Here is a 17,253-nt window from a genome sequence, read left to right on the forward strand (position 1 = left end):
TTTCCCTGACAGTCAACAGCTGGGGAAGCCCAGGATTCCCCACAGCCAACAAGCGGTGCACATGCAAAGTCGATGAGGATTCTCCCTTGAAGTAGCCAGAGCACTTCACACGCCGGTTGCATCCACTGCTCTGTGCGCGCATAAAGTGCACTTTTTCTGCATTTTAAAAGTGCTCATTGCAAACACGCAGGAGACGAAAGGAAAAAAAAAAAACTCTGGTTAGAAAAATTAAGCAATTAAAGCTAATTTAAAGCTTCCTGCCAGACCGGCTGCCTCAGGACATTTTTTTTTTAATAAAGCAAAATCTTTAATGGACAAGAGAGCAGACCCCACAAGCTTTCAAAGCTGTACTCTTTGCATGAACTGTGGCAAGGCGTACAGCTGTGGTACCTCTAAGGAAAATAAATTTGGGAAGGTTGGGGGAAATGGGGGGAGGGACTCAACCATTCGAGTGTGGCACCCCCGAGGTCGGACAGACCCCCAAAAGAGTCCCCCAAGCTCTGTCTGGACTTCAAAAAAGGGACAATAAAAAGGCTGCTATCAGATCCAATAGGCCTTAACCATCAAAAGGAAAAGACTGAACAGGCTTACCACCTCCACCTGCTGGAGACTGATAACAGATATTGTACAGCCCACTTGTACTACTGCCAAAAGTCAATGTGGTCTCAGTCTTCACCTGTTGGCAGAGGATTGTAAACATATCCGTTTTGTGCCAGTCTGGAGGAACAATAAAGAATCCTGATTTTGTGCATAAGAAATATCCTGTGTTTCTGCAATTAATCAAATTTCTCTTAGATTTACCTGGGACAAGTATACTGGATCTCTAAGAGAGAGGAAGGGATAATAGATGGCATGGATAGGTAGACTATGGCTATATGGTCTTTATTTGCCTTCATTTTTCTATGTTTTCTATGAACGGCCTCCTCGTAGAGGTGGAGGCAAAAACTGTATTTGAATTCACATTTTTCTATGTATACATAAAATAGGAGTGGAGTCAAGTTAGACAAAAGGAAAAATAGAGGAGCTGGAGTTGAAGGTTTGGTGTACCAACTCCACAGCCCTGCACACCATTCAGAATTACAACAGTATATCTCCTGCACATATATTCAAGGCATTAAACTTTCCAATAGCTTGCTTAAGGTGCATAACAGATATAATCTTCACACAGTAATACCTTAAGCACTTCACTCACAGACCTCGGCGATGTTGCTGTGTGTAGTATATTTTTTCACACACAGACCATCAACACCAGACTTGTGATCGGTCTTACATTTTATCTAAATTTTTTCAAAAGTACTTTTAAATATATTTAATATTTTAAGATGAGTATTTATTTAAAATAAAACTAATTTAATTAAAATATTAAATATATTTAAAAGTACTTTTGAAAAAATTTAGATAAAATGTAAGACCTATGATGAGTCTGGTGTTAATGGTCTGTGTGTGAAGTGCTTAAGGTATTACGGTGTGAAGATTACAACAGTATACCTCCAGCATTCTGTCTAATTCAGGGTCAGTCAGATGTCAACATCATTTCCTGCACTCAGGGGATGATGTGATATATGCACATCCCAAACAAGAATCAGATTTGAGATGAAGCCTGCTCTAAGAACTTCCTTTGGCAAGGAGAGCAGTAAAAAACAAACAAACCCTAGTGCCTACACAAAGAGCAAGAGTACCTTAATATAAAAGTCTTTAAGCAAAGGAGAACTGCAACTATGTGCTTGCAGTTGAGGTGCTGGCTGGAAATCTGGCTGTATACACCAGATGGCCTTCAAAACCATCTCTCTCTCATCCTGTTGGTGTGGATAGTTCTGGAACAGCTCTTCTAAATGGAATTCATCCTTCTCTAGCCACTGCACACACCTATGGAGGGGGAACAGAAAACCAGCAGATTAGGCAGTGGTCTTGGGATTCAATGTCATACTTCACAGTGCAGAAGGTATAGAATGGAGACAGTAAAGGAGACCCGAGAGAACAGGACAGTACAATCTTACTGCAAGGTGCTGCGAAACACCTATGGGGCCATTCTTTTATATATGATAGTAAATTAAGCCACACATTCTGCAACTAAGCTGCTGATCAGCCATGTCTGTACAGTCAGATGCCTCTACAGCCATGGGGTTATCATGACTGAAGGATCCACCCATATTTACTAGAGAATGACACGGTGGTTGTTACCCGCAGCTAGCCGCGAATAGCCGCGGGTAACCCGCCGAAACGGGGAAAGAAAAATAGTAGTCACTGCGGGGACAGGGACAAGGCCATTCACCACCCCGTGGAGCCGTGAATGGTCTTGTCTCTGCAGTGAGGCATCAAGGATTGCGCGGTCCCGCAGCCCCCTCCTGCCCGATCACAGCGTTTAGCCAGCAACCTCCCTCCACCTCACCTTATATGCCGAGTTTGCCGGCTTTCTTTTTCCCAAGCCGCACACGTTCAAAAAGCGGCTGCGCGAGTTGATCAATCTTCTCCTCTGACGCAACCGGAAACAGGAAGTTGCAGGAGAGGAGAAGATTGATCAACTCGCGCAGCCACGTGTGCGGCTCGGGAAAAAGAAAGCCGGCAAACTTGGCATATAAGGTGAGGTGGAGGGAGGAAGCTGGCTAAACGCTGCGATCAGGCGGGTGGGGGCTGCTGGACCACACGAACACGCGTGTTCCCGGCTCACACTAGGAAGGAGGGAGTGAAAGGGAAAAAGATTCTGGGCCAAGGGGATGAAGAGGAAAAGAAAGAAACCCACAGCAGGAAAGAAAGGGGAAGACAGGCAGGTGAGCCAGATGCTGGAAGCAGGGGGGGGGAAGAAAGAGGGAGAGAAGCTAGATGGGGTTGAAAAGAAGAGACACACTGGTATGGAAGAGGAAGATAGGGGAAATATGGACACAGGAAGGTAACAGAAAGAGGGGAAATTATGTGCATGGGGCATAGGGACAGAGACATAAATGGGACATGGCATGGGGATAGTATATGGACCCAGGGGGGGGCAATGCCAGATACATAGGAGATATTAGAAATGGGGAAAATAGGAACACAGAAGCAAGATGGTTTGTGGGGATGGGACAGGGACCGAGCTCGCAGGCTCCAGCAGCTTGCACAAATTACATTGTAACGTGCCACAAAAATAAGAGGGAGGGAGGTAGATAGATAATCCACGCGAGAGGAGCTGAAGGGTGGTAGACAGGAACAGATGGTGAAGGAGGGAGGGAAGGGTGGTTGTAAAAAGGAATAGAACAGACATTGAAAGAGGGTAGAGAGGAACAGACTCTGAAGGGAAATGTGGAAGACAGAGTGGGGAGAAGACGCTGGAAGGGAAGAAGACAGATGCCAGACTATGGGGGAGCGGAGGGAAGAAGATGGGTGCCATACCAATTGGGGGGGGAGGGGGTGAAGGGTGAAGGGAGAGGCACAGTAACAGCAAATGGAAGACGCAGAGAGAAGACACACAAGAAGATGTGGAAAGCAGAAACCAGACAACAAAGGTAGAAAAAAAAATTATATTTATTTATTTTTTGCTTTAGGATAATGTAGTATATTAGTTGTGTTGATAAAAATTTATAAACAAAGCCCTGCCAGCTGAACATCTCTTTCTCTAGTTCAGCAGCCAGAACTTTGATTTATAAGAAAGGAATAAGCTAAATATTGCAGTAATAAGGCTTATATGGATGCTGCAGGGACGGTTACGGGGCAGTGAATGGGATGGCGGTGATGGGGCGGTGAATGGGATGGCAGTGACGGTGACAGGGCGGTGAATGGGATGGCGGTGACGGGGCGGTGAAGGGGATGGCGGTGACGGGGTTGTGAAGGGGACAGTGGGCCGGGGACAGGGCAGTGACAGGGACAGATTTTTTCCCCGTGTCATTCTCTACAAGTAAACACACTTTGATTAACATGGAAAGCAGAAACAACCTTCGGCAGGAAGGAAGGAATCGACCTAAGGGAAACCCCCACCTCCAAACTACAGAGGAAAGGGTCCCTGCAAGATAAAACCTAAGGTTCTGACACACGATGCACCAAAGTAATGGTGACCAGAAAAAACAGTCTCTAGTGTCAAGTTCAAGAGGGAAGTCTCAAAGGGGCTGAAAAGGAGCCTTGTTAAGGCTAGACAATACCAAGTTAAGGTCCCAGAAGAAAAGAGTGCTCAACAAGTGATCTGACACAAAGAGCTCCTTTCAAGAATCTAGCAACATCAGAATGAGATGCCAAGGAGGATCGATGCTCCCGGGATCTAAAATAGGAGATCCCAGCCACCCAGACCCAAAGAGAACCCAGTCAGGCCTTTATCCAAACCAGCCTGAAGAAAACCCTCTGCCGCACCACTGATGATGTCACAAGTAATGCGGTGCATGGAAGGTCCCGGCGGGAGAAGGCCGTGAAGCTTGCTGCCAACGCTGCTCTTTGTAGACCTTGCGGTCAGAGAGTCGGCGGGGTTCAGATGGATGGGAGAGATGGAAAAATGGTAGGGTCAGCGGGTGTTCAGCTGCATGGCTGCGGCGCTCAAGGGTTTTGCTACACGGAAGGGAGGGATAGACAGGTCCGCCATCAGGGCAGTACTACCAGTCCTGCATTCAGGGGCCCAGAGCTGACAGGGGGCCCGGGCTCCCCCAGGATCGCAAGCATAGTCTCCTCTCCTTCTCCTTACCTGCCCTGCCGCAGTACACAGCCGAACAGAAGTCTTCCCGATGTCAGCGCTGATGTCGGAGGGAGGGCTTAAGCAAATCCCTCCCTTCCTCCGACGTCAGCGCTGACATCGGGAAGACTTCCGGTTGGCTACTTGCGGCAGGGCAGGTAGGGAAAAGGCAATCGTGTACCGAAAGGTGGGGGGGCGGTCTGCCCCGGTGCAGCCATGGGGGGGAGTGTGCACAGCCGGTCAGGTCCCCTTAGCCTTGTGGCGCTTCCCCCAATCGACCGACAACAGGCCCAGCAGACAAACCTCCCTGCCCTGTAGCAGCGAATCTAAATTACAGTGGTGCCTCACACAACGAACTTAATTCGTTCCAGGAGCAAGTTTGTTATGCGAAAAGTTCGTTATGTGAAACGCGTTTTCCCATAACAATACATGTTAAAAAAAATAATTCGTTCTGTAGCATAAAATATGCTAAGATGACATAAAAAAAGATAAATTTTTGGTTATTATTTTTATTTAGATACATCTAAAAACATAATTGTTTTTTAAAACAACACACATTTTTTAAATTTAAAGACAGACTAAGTAGAGTCTAATTTTACAGTGAGAGAGGGCAGAGTCTCAGCGGCAAAAACTGGGACTTAACTGTTCATTTTTTTTTTTTTCTACCGTGTTTCCCCGATGATAAGGCAGGGCCATCAAATAAGACAGCCCCCCCTTTTTAGAAAAAAATGTAAAATAAGGCACCCCCCCCGCAAATAAGCCACCCACCGATACCTGCGCTTACCCGAATCGGGTGGTACGGTGGGTGACTCCGTGTGGTCCCTGGCACCCCCGACACGATCGGGGCAAGAGGGAGCTCAAGCCCTCTTGCCCCCCCGACTCCCCGACACGATCGGGGCAAGAGGGAGCTCAAGCCCTCTTGCCCCCCCGACTCCCCGACACGATCGGGGCAAAAGGGAGCCCAAGCCCTCTTGCCCCGCCGATTCCCCAACTCCCCGACAATATCGGGCCAGGAGGGAGCACAAGTCCTCCTGGCCACGGCGACCCCCTAACCCCACCCTGCACTACATTACGGGCAGGAGGGATCCCAGGCCCTCCTGCCCTCGACGCAAACCCCCCCTCCCCCCAACGACCGCCCCCCCCAAGAACCTCCGACCGCCCCCCCAGCCGACCCGCGACCCCCCTGGCCGACCCCCACGACACCCCCAACCCCCTTCCCCGTACCTTTCTGTAGTTGGCCGGACAGACGGGAGCCAAACCCGCCTGTCCGGCAGGCAGCCATCGACGGAATGAGGCCGGATTGGCCCATCCGTCCCAAAGCTCCGCCTACTGGTGGGGCCTAAGGCGCCTGGGCCAATCAGAATAGGCCCGGGAGCCTTAGGTCCCTCCTGGGGGCAGGGCCTGAGGCACATGGTCGGGTTGGGCCCATGTGCCTCAGGCCCCGCCCCCAGGAGGGACCTAAGGCTCCCGGGCCTATTCTGATTGGCCCAGGCGCCTTAGGCCCCACCAGTAGGCGGAGCTTTGGGACGGATGGGCCAATCCGGCCTCATTCCGTCGTTGGCTGCCTGCCGGACAGGCGGGTTTGGCTCCCGTCTGTCCGGCCAACTACAGAAAGGTACGGGGAAGGGGGTTGGGGGTGTCGTGGGGGTCGGCCAGGGGGGTCGCGGGTCGGCTGGGGGGGCGGTCGGAGGTTCTTGGGGGGGGGGGCGGTCGTTGGGGGGAGGGGGGGTTTGCGTCGAGGGCAGGAGGGCCTGGGATCCCTCCTGCCCGTAATGTAGTGCAGGGTGTGGTTAGGGGGTCGCCGTGGACAGGAGGACTTGGGCTCCCTCCTGGCCCGATATTGTGTGGGGAGTTGGGGAATCGGCGGGGCAAGAGGGCTTGGGCTCCTTTTTGCCCCGATCGTGTCGGGGAGTCGGGGGGGCAAGAGGGAACCAGGCGGAGAGAGGGCAGTTAAGCGCAGTGCCTGCGCGGAAGGATGCAGCTCGGGCGACTTCGTTGTGTGAAACGAAGTTCGTTGTACGGATCAAGACATAAAGTTCGTTGTGCGCAGCGTTCGCTGTGCGAGGCGTCCGTTATGCGAGGCACCACTGTACCTTCTTACAGCAGCTTCAATACTCCAGCTGCTGTAAGAAGGTAATTTAGATTCGCGGCTACAGGGCAGGGAGGTTTGTCCGACCGGGCTTGTTCTGTTGTTGGTCGGGTGGGGAAGCGCCACAAAGGTAAGGGGCAGGGAGGGAGAAAGGGAGGAAAAGTGGAGTGGAGAAGAAAAGACGCTTAAGGGAAATGGGTAAAACTGAGGGAGGAGAAGGCCGCTGAAAGGACATAGGGAAGATGGGGGGGAGAAGGACGCTGAAAGCACTGGGGAAGACAAAGGGGTGGAGAAGGACGCTGAAAGGACATGGGGAAGACAGAGGGGGGAGAAGGACCCTGAAAGGACATGGGGAAGACAGAGGGGGGAGAAGGACCCTGAAAGGACATGGGGAAGACAGAGGGGGGAGAAGGACCCTGAAAGGACATGGGGAAGACAGAGGGGGGAGAAGGACCCTGAAAGGACATGGGGAAGACAGAGGGGGGAGAAGGACCCTGAAAGGACATGGGGAAGACAGAGGGGGGAGAAGGACCCTGAAAGGACATGGGGAAGACAGAGGGGGGAGAAGGACCCTGAAAGGACATGGGGAAGACAGAGGGGGGAGAAGGACCCTGAAAGGACATGGGGAAGACAGAGGGGGGAGAAGGACCCTGAAAGGACATGGGGAAGACAGAGGGGGGAGAAGAACCCTGAAAGGACATGGGGAAGACAGAGGGGGGAGAAGAACCCTGAAAGGACATGGGGAAGACAGAGGGGGGAGAAGGACTCTGAAAGGACATGGGGAAGACAGAGGGGGGAGAAGGACCCTGAAAGGACATGGGGAAGACAGAGGGGGGAGAAGGACCCTGAAAGGACATGGGGAAGACAGAGGGGGGAGAAGGACCCTGAAAGGACATGGGGAAGACAGAGGGGGGAGAAGGACCCTGAAAGGACATGGGGAAGACAGAGGGGGGAGAAGGACCCTGAAAGGACATGGGGAAGACAGAGGGGGGAGAAGGACCCTGAAAGGACATGGGGAAGACAGAGGGGGGAGAAGGACCCTGAAAGGACATGGGGAAGACAGAGGGGGGAGAAGGACCCTGAAAGGACATGGGGAAGACAGAGGGGGGAGAAGGACCCTGAAAGGACATGGGGAAGACAGAGGGGGGAGAAGGACCCTGAAAGGACATGGGGAAGACAGAGGGGGGAGAAGGACCCTGAAAGGACATGGGGAAGACAGAGGGGGGAGAAGGACCCTGAAAGGACATGGGGAAGACAGAGGGGGGAGAAGGACCCTGAAAGGACATGGGGAAGACAGAGGGGGGAGAAGGACCCTGAAAGGACATGGGGAAGACAATGGAGTGGAGAAGGTCGCTGAAAGGACATGGGGAAGACAATGGAGTGGAGAAGGTCGCTGAAAGGACATGGGGAAGACAATGAGGTGGAGAAGGTCGCTGAAAGGACATGGGAAGACGGGGGGGGGAGAAGGACGCTGAAAGGGCATGGGGAAGACAGAGGGGGAGAAGGACGCTGAAAGGACATGGAGAAGATGGGGGGGAGAAGGACGCTGAAAGGAAATGGGGAAGAGATAGTGGGGAGAAGACACTGGCAGGGAAGAAGACAGAGATGCCAGACTATGGGGGGAGCGGAGGGAAGAAGATGGGTGCCAGACCAATTTGGGAGGGGGGAGAAAGGGAGAGGCACAGTAATAGAGCAAATGGAAGACGCAGAAAGAAGAGAAAAGTGGATGGAAGGAATTAAATGAGAACATGAGGAAAGCAGAAACCAGGCAACAAAGGTAGGAAAAAAATTCTTTTTTTTTGCTTCAGGATAAAGTAGTATATTAGTTGTGTTGATAAAAATTTATAAACATTAGAGGCTCTGGTAGAAACCCGTTTACAAAGTATGTATTCTTCCCAATTAATATTTCCAAATTAATAGTCTTTTTGCTTATTTTTAAATGGGTTTCTACCAGAGCCTTTAATTCAGTAGCATAATTAAATGAAATAACTATTTCTGTAGTTTATAGGGACGGGCGGGGACGGAGGGGATTCCTCGCAGGGACGGGTGGGATTTCTGTCCCCGCGCAATTTAAACATGCACCTTTCTTCCTTCATCCCATAACACACACAGCCTGGTGGTGATGATTATCAGATTGATTCATGAATATATAATGATGTTATGAGTGTGCACCTCTTCCTTCCCATCCTCCTTAGCATGTCACATACAGCATGTTACATTACACAAAGTCTGTGTAATGTAACATGCTTTATGTGACATGCTGAGGAGGATGGGAAGGAAGAGGTGCACACTCATAACATCATTATATATTCATCCATAGCTGCATGTTAATGATGTGCTCATATGCACTTATTTATCATCATAACATATACATCATCATTAACATGCAGCTGTGGATGTGTAAGGACAGGCTGAGGAGGATGGATGGGAAGGAAGGAAGGTGCACATATCAACATATTGTACATTTTTAACATGCATGATGCAGCTATAGGCAAGCTGAGGAGGATGGGATCATACAGATGTGTATGTTTAGATATGCGCTCAGATGTGTATGTTTAGATATGCACTCACATATACAGTCAGATGTGTATGTTTAGATATGCGCTCAGATGTGTATGTTTAGATATGCACTCACATATACAGTCAGATGTGTATGTTTAGATATGCGCTCAGATGTGTATGTTTAGATATGCACTCACATATACAGTCAGATGTGTATGTTTAGATATGCGCTCAGATGTGTATGTTTAGATATGCACTCACATATACAGTCAGATGTGTATGTTTAGATATGCGCTCAGATGTGTATGTTTAGATATGCACTCACATATACAGTCAGATGTGTATGTTTAGATATGCGCTCAGATGTGTAGTTTTTTCTGATATATTTATTAAGCTTACAGTATTTATAAAAACACATTTAATACTTTTACAAAAAATATTGTGCAATTGTAATCTACTTCTGGCCTACAAAGGTCAAAAGAAATTCTTAACTGAGATTTTACATTCAAAAGTGAATTATAGCTACTAGCACTATTATTTATTAGTTATTTATTATGCAGATGTTTGTTAGTTTGTTATTAGTTCAGTATTAGACATATGTTAGTTTAGAATAGATAGGTATAGATTAGTTTAGTTTAGGTTAGGGCCCTGCTGAAAGAGTCTACCTTGACGTGGTTGCAGGCTTACAAATCTTTTGGTCAAAGAGTGCGGCGACAGAGAAAATTATGTGTGTATTATGTGTGTATTATGGGGGTATTATGTGTGTATTATGGGGGTCGGGGGGGGAAGGGGTGCGTGGGGGGCCCAATAGGATTGCTCAGTAAGGGGCCCAGAAATTTCTGATGGTGGCCCTGGGGATAGAAGCTGTGAAGGGTTCTGCTGAACGAGGGAGGGAAGGTGAGAGGGAGGGATAGAAAGATGCTGCAGAGGGTAGGCACAAGGGGATGTGGGGGAGAGAAAGGAAAAGAGGAAGAATTGGGGTGAAGGAGAGGAAGGGAGATATGATCATGTGCAGTGAAACCTCAGTTTGCGAGTAACCCGGTTTGCGAGTGTTTTGCAAGACGAGCAAAACACTTAGCAAACTTTTGTCTCGCAAACCGAGCATGTTCCGATACACGAGCACCTCCCCCCGCTCTAACCGGCATCGCACCCCCCAGAACCGGCATCGCAAACCCCCCCCCCCACGAGAACCGCATCACACCCCCATGCTGAAAGTGGCATCCGCCCGCCCTCCCTCCCAAACATGCTCCTTACCCCATCTGTTGCTTGTGCGAGTGAAAGAAAGCTCCCGCCTCTTGCCTGGGCTGAGCCTTGAGCATCTGCGCATGCTCAAGGCCTTCTGGCTCTCTCAGAGAACGAGAACCAGAAGGCCTTGGGCATGCGCAAATGCTCAAGGCCCAGCCCAGGCAAGAGGTGGGAGCTTTCTTTCACTCGCACAAGCAGCAGATGGGGTAAGGAGCATGTTTGGGAGGGAGGGAGGGCGGGCGGATGCCGCTTCCAGAACCGGGGTGCGATGCGGTTCTCGCGGGGGGAGGGGCATTCGCGGTTGGGGGGGTGTTTGCGATGCCGGTTAGAGCGGGGGGAGGGGGTGATGGAGCAGCGCTGGTAGCCTCAGGGGGGTTGAGGAGGAGGAGGTAGAATGAATCAAAGCGAGTTTCCATTCATTCCTATGGGGAAACTCACTTTGATATACGAGTAACTTGGTTTACGAGCATGCTTCTGGAACAAATTATGCTCGTAAACCAAGGTTCCACTGTATATGAATAAAATAAGATCTACCCTGAAAATAAGCCCTAGGGCCCAAAATTAATATAAGACACTGTCTTATTTTTAGGAAACACAGTAGGTACTTGGGACCTGGGTTGGCCACTGTTGGAAAACAGGATACTGGGCTTGATGGACCTTCGGTCTGTCCCAGTATGGCAGTTCTTATGTTCTTATGTTATGAGGCATCAAAGGAGGAATCCTCTTGAGCTGCTAAATTCACCCTATAAAATTTGGTGAAAGTGTGAAGGGACGGCCAAGTCGCTGCCTGGCAAATATCATCAGGAGGAAATGTCCTGGCTTCAAGCCCAGGAAGAGGCAATCACTCTTATCGAATTCGCTCGAAGAGCAAAGGGAGGCTGCTTACCACAGGCAATGTAGCAGAAAATAATAGCTAATCTGATCCATCTTGAAATGCTAACATTGGAAGCCAGCTTCCCCTTCATAGCTGGATTCATCAATACGAAGAAGTTGTCCGAGACGAAAATCGTTCGTGACCTCCAAGTAACACAAATATCTCTCCTGACATCCATGAACTTCAGGACTTTGTCCTTCTTAGAACTCGAAGGCTGGAAAGCTGGAAGGTGAACTTCCTGGTTGATGTGAAATGCTGAGATCACTTTTGGCATGAAAGAGGGAACTGTCCTCAGGGAGACCCTGACCTCTGTGATATGCAGGTAAGGGTCCCTGCATGGCAAGGCTTGCAGTTTGGAGACACGCCTCACCGAAGTGATAACAAATAGATTGATAGTCAAATCCATAAGGGTGGCATCTGCAAGGGCTCAAACAGAGCCCTTGAGAGCCCCTTCAACACAATGGTCAGATTCCAGAATGGACAGAGCTGGCAAACTGGTGGCCACAGCCTCAGTGCTCCCTTGAAATACATGATCACATTTGGGTGTGCAGAAAAAGAACAACTGAAATAGGAAATTCCAGCCACTTGATCCGTCAGTGAAGAAACCACCAGCCCCAAATCTAGGCCTTCTTGAAGAAAGGACAGGACTGCAGACACCGAAGCCGTGGAAGGATCAGCTGATCCTTGCGGCACCAACGTTGGAAGGTATCCCGTCTTTATGAATGCTGCGAATGTAGCAGGCTTCTTGGCATTCAACATAATACACATGACCAGCTCAAATCCGAGGGCTCAACAGCTATACCATGAGACCAAAGCACTCCGGATCTTGCAAGACGATCTAATTTTGAGAGAGAAGTCCCTGGGATGGCTGAAGTCTCAGTCGGTGGCTGATCTGAAGACGCACCAGGTCCACATAGAAGGGGCTTCGAGGCCAGTCTGGGCCCACCAGGATAACCCATCCCTGACAACAGGACTTTCCCCACCATGGGTCAGGGAGGGAATACATACAGGAGTTCCTCTATTGGCCACGGCTGAACCAGCACGTCAATCCCTGCACTTCCATAACCACTTGTCATTCACCGTCGCCATGAGTTTGAATGTAGGTACACCCAACCGGTTAACGATACACTGAAATGCCTGAGGTAAGAGACCATTCTCCCGAGTCCAGAGTTTGCCTGCTTAGAAAGTCTGCCTTTCTGCTTTGCACACCAACGATGTGAGCCGCATTGACGGTCAGAAGATGAATCTCCGCCCAGCAGAAGAGAGCTTTTGCCTCCTTCAGGAAGCCAATGTTCTTGGTGCCTCCATGCCTGTTAACATAAGCAACAGCTATTGTGTTGTCAGAGAACACCCAAACCGCTTTGTTCGACAATTGAGCCGAACTGAAAATCGGTGCTAGCCGGATGGCCCTGAGCTCCAGACCATTGATAGGCCAACAGCGCTGTGATGGGGACCATCGCCCCTGTACTGGGTGATCTCCACAATGCATACCCCAGCCCAGAAGGCTGTCATCCGTTGTCAGCGTGGTCAAGAGTTGATGGTCAGAGGTATCCCGGAGGAGAGAGACTGCAGGCAAAGCCACCAGTTCATCCATGGCAGTCGAACATGCAGAGGATCCCTCTGCAGAGAACAGCGAAAGAGGAGAGAGTGCTGAAGGAGGCACATATGTATTCTCGCCCAAGGAACCACTTCTATCATGACCGCCATCGAGCCCAAAACCTGAAGATAATCCAACAGACTGCTTCTCCAGGAAAGTTGAAATTTGACTATCAAGTTTCAGTCCACGTGCCTTTAGAAGAAACACTCAGCTGCACTCTGTGTCAAAACGGACCCCCAGATACTCCAGAACTGTACAAGCTGCAGCTGGCTCTTCTTCAGGTTGACAATGCCTATGTATGTATTGCCTTGTTATATTTTAATAAGATGTTTTATGGAAACGTATGTATTGTTTTTTTCATGCTGTGAGCCGCTTAGAACTTCCCCGGTATGGCGGCAAATAAATTATTATTATTACATGGGTATCAATGCCATTCTTATCCATAAAATGCAACTCATTCAAAATACTGAAAAAATATGACTTGTCTCAACCTTCAAACAATTACACTGGCTACCCCATCACGAATAAAATTCAAAACATCATGCATCATTCATCGCATACTCCATGGATACTCAGCAGCTTCTCATATTCAAATTTTCTCAACAGCTTGGTCTGCCTCTCATAGAACCTTGAACAGGATTCAATTAAATCTTTCAACCACAAAAAATCTCAAGTACAGACGTATATTTCAATCCATGGTAACCTTCCTGGGAGTAAAAACTTGGACGACCAGAACAGAGCATAGCTGCATCTCGTTCCAGAAGAAATGGAAAACCCTTCTGTTTGATACTTGAACACTAAAAGAATCCCACTTTATCTCCTCCCTACTTTTAATCTCGACCCTCTTCCCCTTCTTATTCCGATCTGCCCTCTTTCTACCCTCTTCTCTCTTTTTATTTTTAAACATATGTTTATTAACAGTGAAGCCACACAAACAATCAGGCGACAGCAACGCCAGAGCATACAATCAGATACCACAATATATATAAAAACAACTGGTATAGTCACAACCATCCAAAAAATAACAGGAGGCCGGAAAGAAGTCGACTTGAGCCTGCATAGGTATGCACAAGTTACAAATAGAAGATTAGATTAGGCAATCCATCCCAGACCTTGCAATGTCGCTAAGATGGTCTGAACTGCTCTCTATTTCCTCCCGAGAGGGCGCTCTGATAAGCCAGTCGGCCAGGTAAGAGTGAACAACTTAGCTTGCAGAGTTGAGCCATCACTACAACCATTACCTTGGTGAAGGTCCAGGGAGCTGTAGCCAGGCCAAATGGAAGGGCCTTGAATTGAAAATGCTGCTCTAGGACATTTGTGCTGAAGCAATGACCAACCAAAGAGTCTCCATACAAAAGTGATGTGCACTGAGAGCCATATTGAAGTACTTGAGGTCCAGGATGGGCCTCCACATTTTCGGAGCTTTTCTTGGGCATGAAGTAGTATATGGAGTATCTTCTGGAGCTCAAATATTCATCTGGAACTTGTTCTATGGTTTGAATGGCCAGTAACCTCCGGAGGGTCACCTGGACTTGGGCTGCGAGTCCACGAACCAGGCAGAGAGGGGATGGGTGAACTCCAATATTTATAGCCGTCTCTGACTCCCAGGAACCCTTGATCAATTGTGATAGCCTCCCATGCCTCCCGGAAGCCCTGCAGTCTGCCTCCTGGAAGCCCTGCAGTCTGCCTCCTAACCTGCATGGGGAGAAGGAGGCCTGGCATCATTGCAACTTTTTGTGCTGTCCTCTCTGTTGGGAGGTAGAGCCATGGGATGTTCTATTCCCAGAGAATCGCTGGCGTAGACTTTAAAATGATCTCTTGGAGGAGGATCCTGAGGAGAAAATGTGTGGTGAGCCTCAAAAGGACCCATGGGCCTACCCTTTAGAAGTCCTGGGCCTGCTGACTGGGAGAAACTTCAGACGGTGGTCCTGCACACTAGCCATGAGGTGAGGACGAATCAGAGGAGAATCAGGAATAAGACCTGCATGAAACTGTAGGCGGAAGAGGACGCAAGCATAAGACCTGCATATACTGTAGGCGAAGACCCCTGAGAACCCCAAATAGTTATATTTCAAGAGAGACATTGTGCATATGAATTAATTCTTCTGAGCAGTCATTTTCCTCTCTGTCAGCAAGAGAGAAAGAGAGAGAGAGAGAGAGATTCACCTTTGCTCCGAAAACCAGCAGTCAGATCTCCTGACTGTGACATCATTGTTTTGGGACTTTTCAGAATAGTACAGTACATGATATGATGTTCTCCTAAGAAGCACTAGCAAGGACAGTGTAACTCAGGAAGGTGGAGACATGTTCTCTGGAGTTATTAGCCTTAGTATTGGAAATTCACTTGTCAGGGAAATATAGAAAAGTCAGTTTCAGTATGCTCCATGATAAGTGTTTACATCATATAGCCAATAGAAAAGCAATTATGTGATCTGTATCTGTGACTACTGAGCAAAAGTGTATACATGTTATGCTGGCTAGCATAAGGAAGGAGGAGAAGAGATGATTCCTAAGACAGAAGCCAGCTAACACTGTATGTATATTATCCTTATCTGCCCCGAGTGCTGCATTTCAGTGTATTTTGCTAACTTTCATTTATTGCTAATAAATATATTTCATACCAGTTACCAAGAAGTGCAAGGTCTATTTCTGTGACGCGATCAACAGCTTTCGCTGTCATCTGGTGACCCCTGGCCAAACAACACGGTGCCCCTGAAAGGAAGCCTGCTGAGCATGCTTTTGGATGTGGATTCCCCAGCCCAATGTTTCATCCACAATATTCTGTGAACAGACACAGAATAAGCTGAGACCTTGCCCCCAGGAATTGAAGTTTAATCCAGCTCTAGCCCGACTGGCAGCTGAAAAGGCAGCTTTCCTGGTGGTAGAGGTCATCTCCTTATTCCTGCTACCAAGAAGAGCTGTGTCAGGCTGCCGCACATCTTCTCAGTGTCTGATCTGTGAGTAGGGCTATCACAGACCACAGAGCATTTTTTTTTGGGGGGGGAGGAGGAAGGGGGTTTGAAATTGTGGTTTTTGAGGTTTAAATATTGTTGTAGCCTTGTTCCTCCACCCCAGAAATCCTAAAATACTGCGTCCAACACTGGTCGCCGTACATGAAAAAGGACATAGTACTACTCGAAAGGGTCTAGAGAAGAGTGACAAAAATGGTTAAGGGACTGGAGGTGTTGCCATACAATGAGAGGCTAGAGAAACTGAGCCTCTTCTCCCTTGAAAAGAGAAGACAGAGGGGACATGATCTAAACTTTCAAGATATTGAAGGGAATTGACTTAGTAGAGAAAGAGATTGTTCACCCTCTCCAAGGTGAAGAGAACGATAGGGCACTCTCTAAAGTTAAAAGGGGATAGATTCCGTACAAACGTAATGAAGTTCTTCTTCACCCAGAGAGTGGTAGAAATCTGGAATGCTCTTCCAGAGGCTGTTATAGGGAAAAGCACCCTTCAAGGATTCAAGAAAGGGTTAGATAAGTTCTTGCTGAACCAGAACGTACTCAGATAAGGCTATACTCAAATGGGACACTGGTCTTTGAACTAAGGGCCGCCGCTTAGCAGACTGCTGGGCACGATGGACCACTGGTCTGACCCAGCAGCGGCAATTCTTATGTTCTTAAAATCGCTTGTTTTTGAGATTCTCTGATGGAGTTATAGACCTTTTTTTCAACGGGAAATTCTGGCATCTGCAACTTGGATATTTCCCCAACTTGGATATTTCCCAATTTGAATTCTAAGTTCTCAGACTTCTTCAGAAAGCCTCGTTTTTGATCCTAAACACCAGGGATGCAGTCCTCGTGCTCAACTGACATGAAGTCATGCCAAGTTTGTGCTGGATAGGCACCCGAAGAGAACCAGTTGTGCCATTCATGTTGGAGAGGTGGGTACCTCAGGTTTAGCCTTTGACCACCTTATTGATGCAGCCAAATGACTGTTGGGATGAATGGGGGACGATTTTACCCTCTTGGTGTCCCAGGATGCAGCTCTAGTGCCAAATAAAGGTTCCCATGGACCCAAAGCAAAAAGAAAGCGCTCATACCCTCCTCTTGAAGGGGGTTCCTGGTCCTCTATGCCCTTTATGCTTGACTTAGGCTTGCCAGAGCAAATTCACAATGTTGGTGGCGCCACAGTGCCTTCTAGGTCAGCTACAGAGTGACCATCTGCGCAGCCTCCCTAAATTCCAGTTTCTGTTTCTCCATGGAAGCCCGTGTCTCCCCTGCGTACCGACACCTGGTCAAGCAGGGTTCCTAAGGATGATGATCTGGATGTTTATCCTCTCTCTCAAGGAGAAGCCTTGGTTAGAGAATTTAGGA

General features: G+C 48.6%; 1 protein-coding gene across 1 annotated transcript in view; it reads right to left on the reverse strand.

Annotated features, from left to right (window-relative positions):
• Positions 1-17,253, reverse strand: part of POLRMT (RNA polymerase mitochondrial) — an 84,754-nt gene that overhangs the window by 51,587 nt on the left and 15,914 nt on the right. Inside the window, exon 6 of the mRNA XM_033955633.1 lies at positions 1,680-1,866. Within this exon, the coding sequence (XP_033811524.1) occupies positions 1,680-1,866 (187 nt within the window). The remainder of the gene's footprint in view (positions 1-1,679; positions 1,867-17,253) is intronic.

The sequence above is a fragment of the Geotrypetes seraphini genome, chromosome 8 (assembly GCF_902459505.1).
Source record: "Geotrypetes seraphini chromosome 8, aGeoSer1.1, whole genome shotgun sequence".
Lineage (NCBI taxonomy): Eukaryota > Metazoa > Chordata > Amphibia > Gymnophiona > Dermophiidae > Geotrypetes > Geotrypetes seraphini.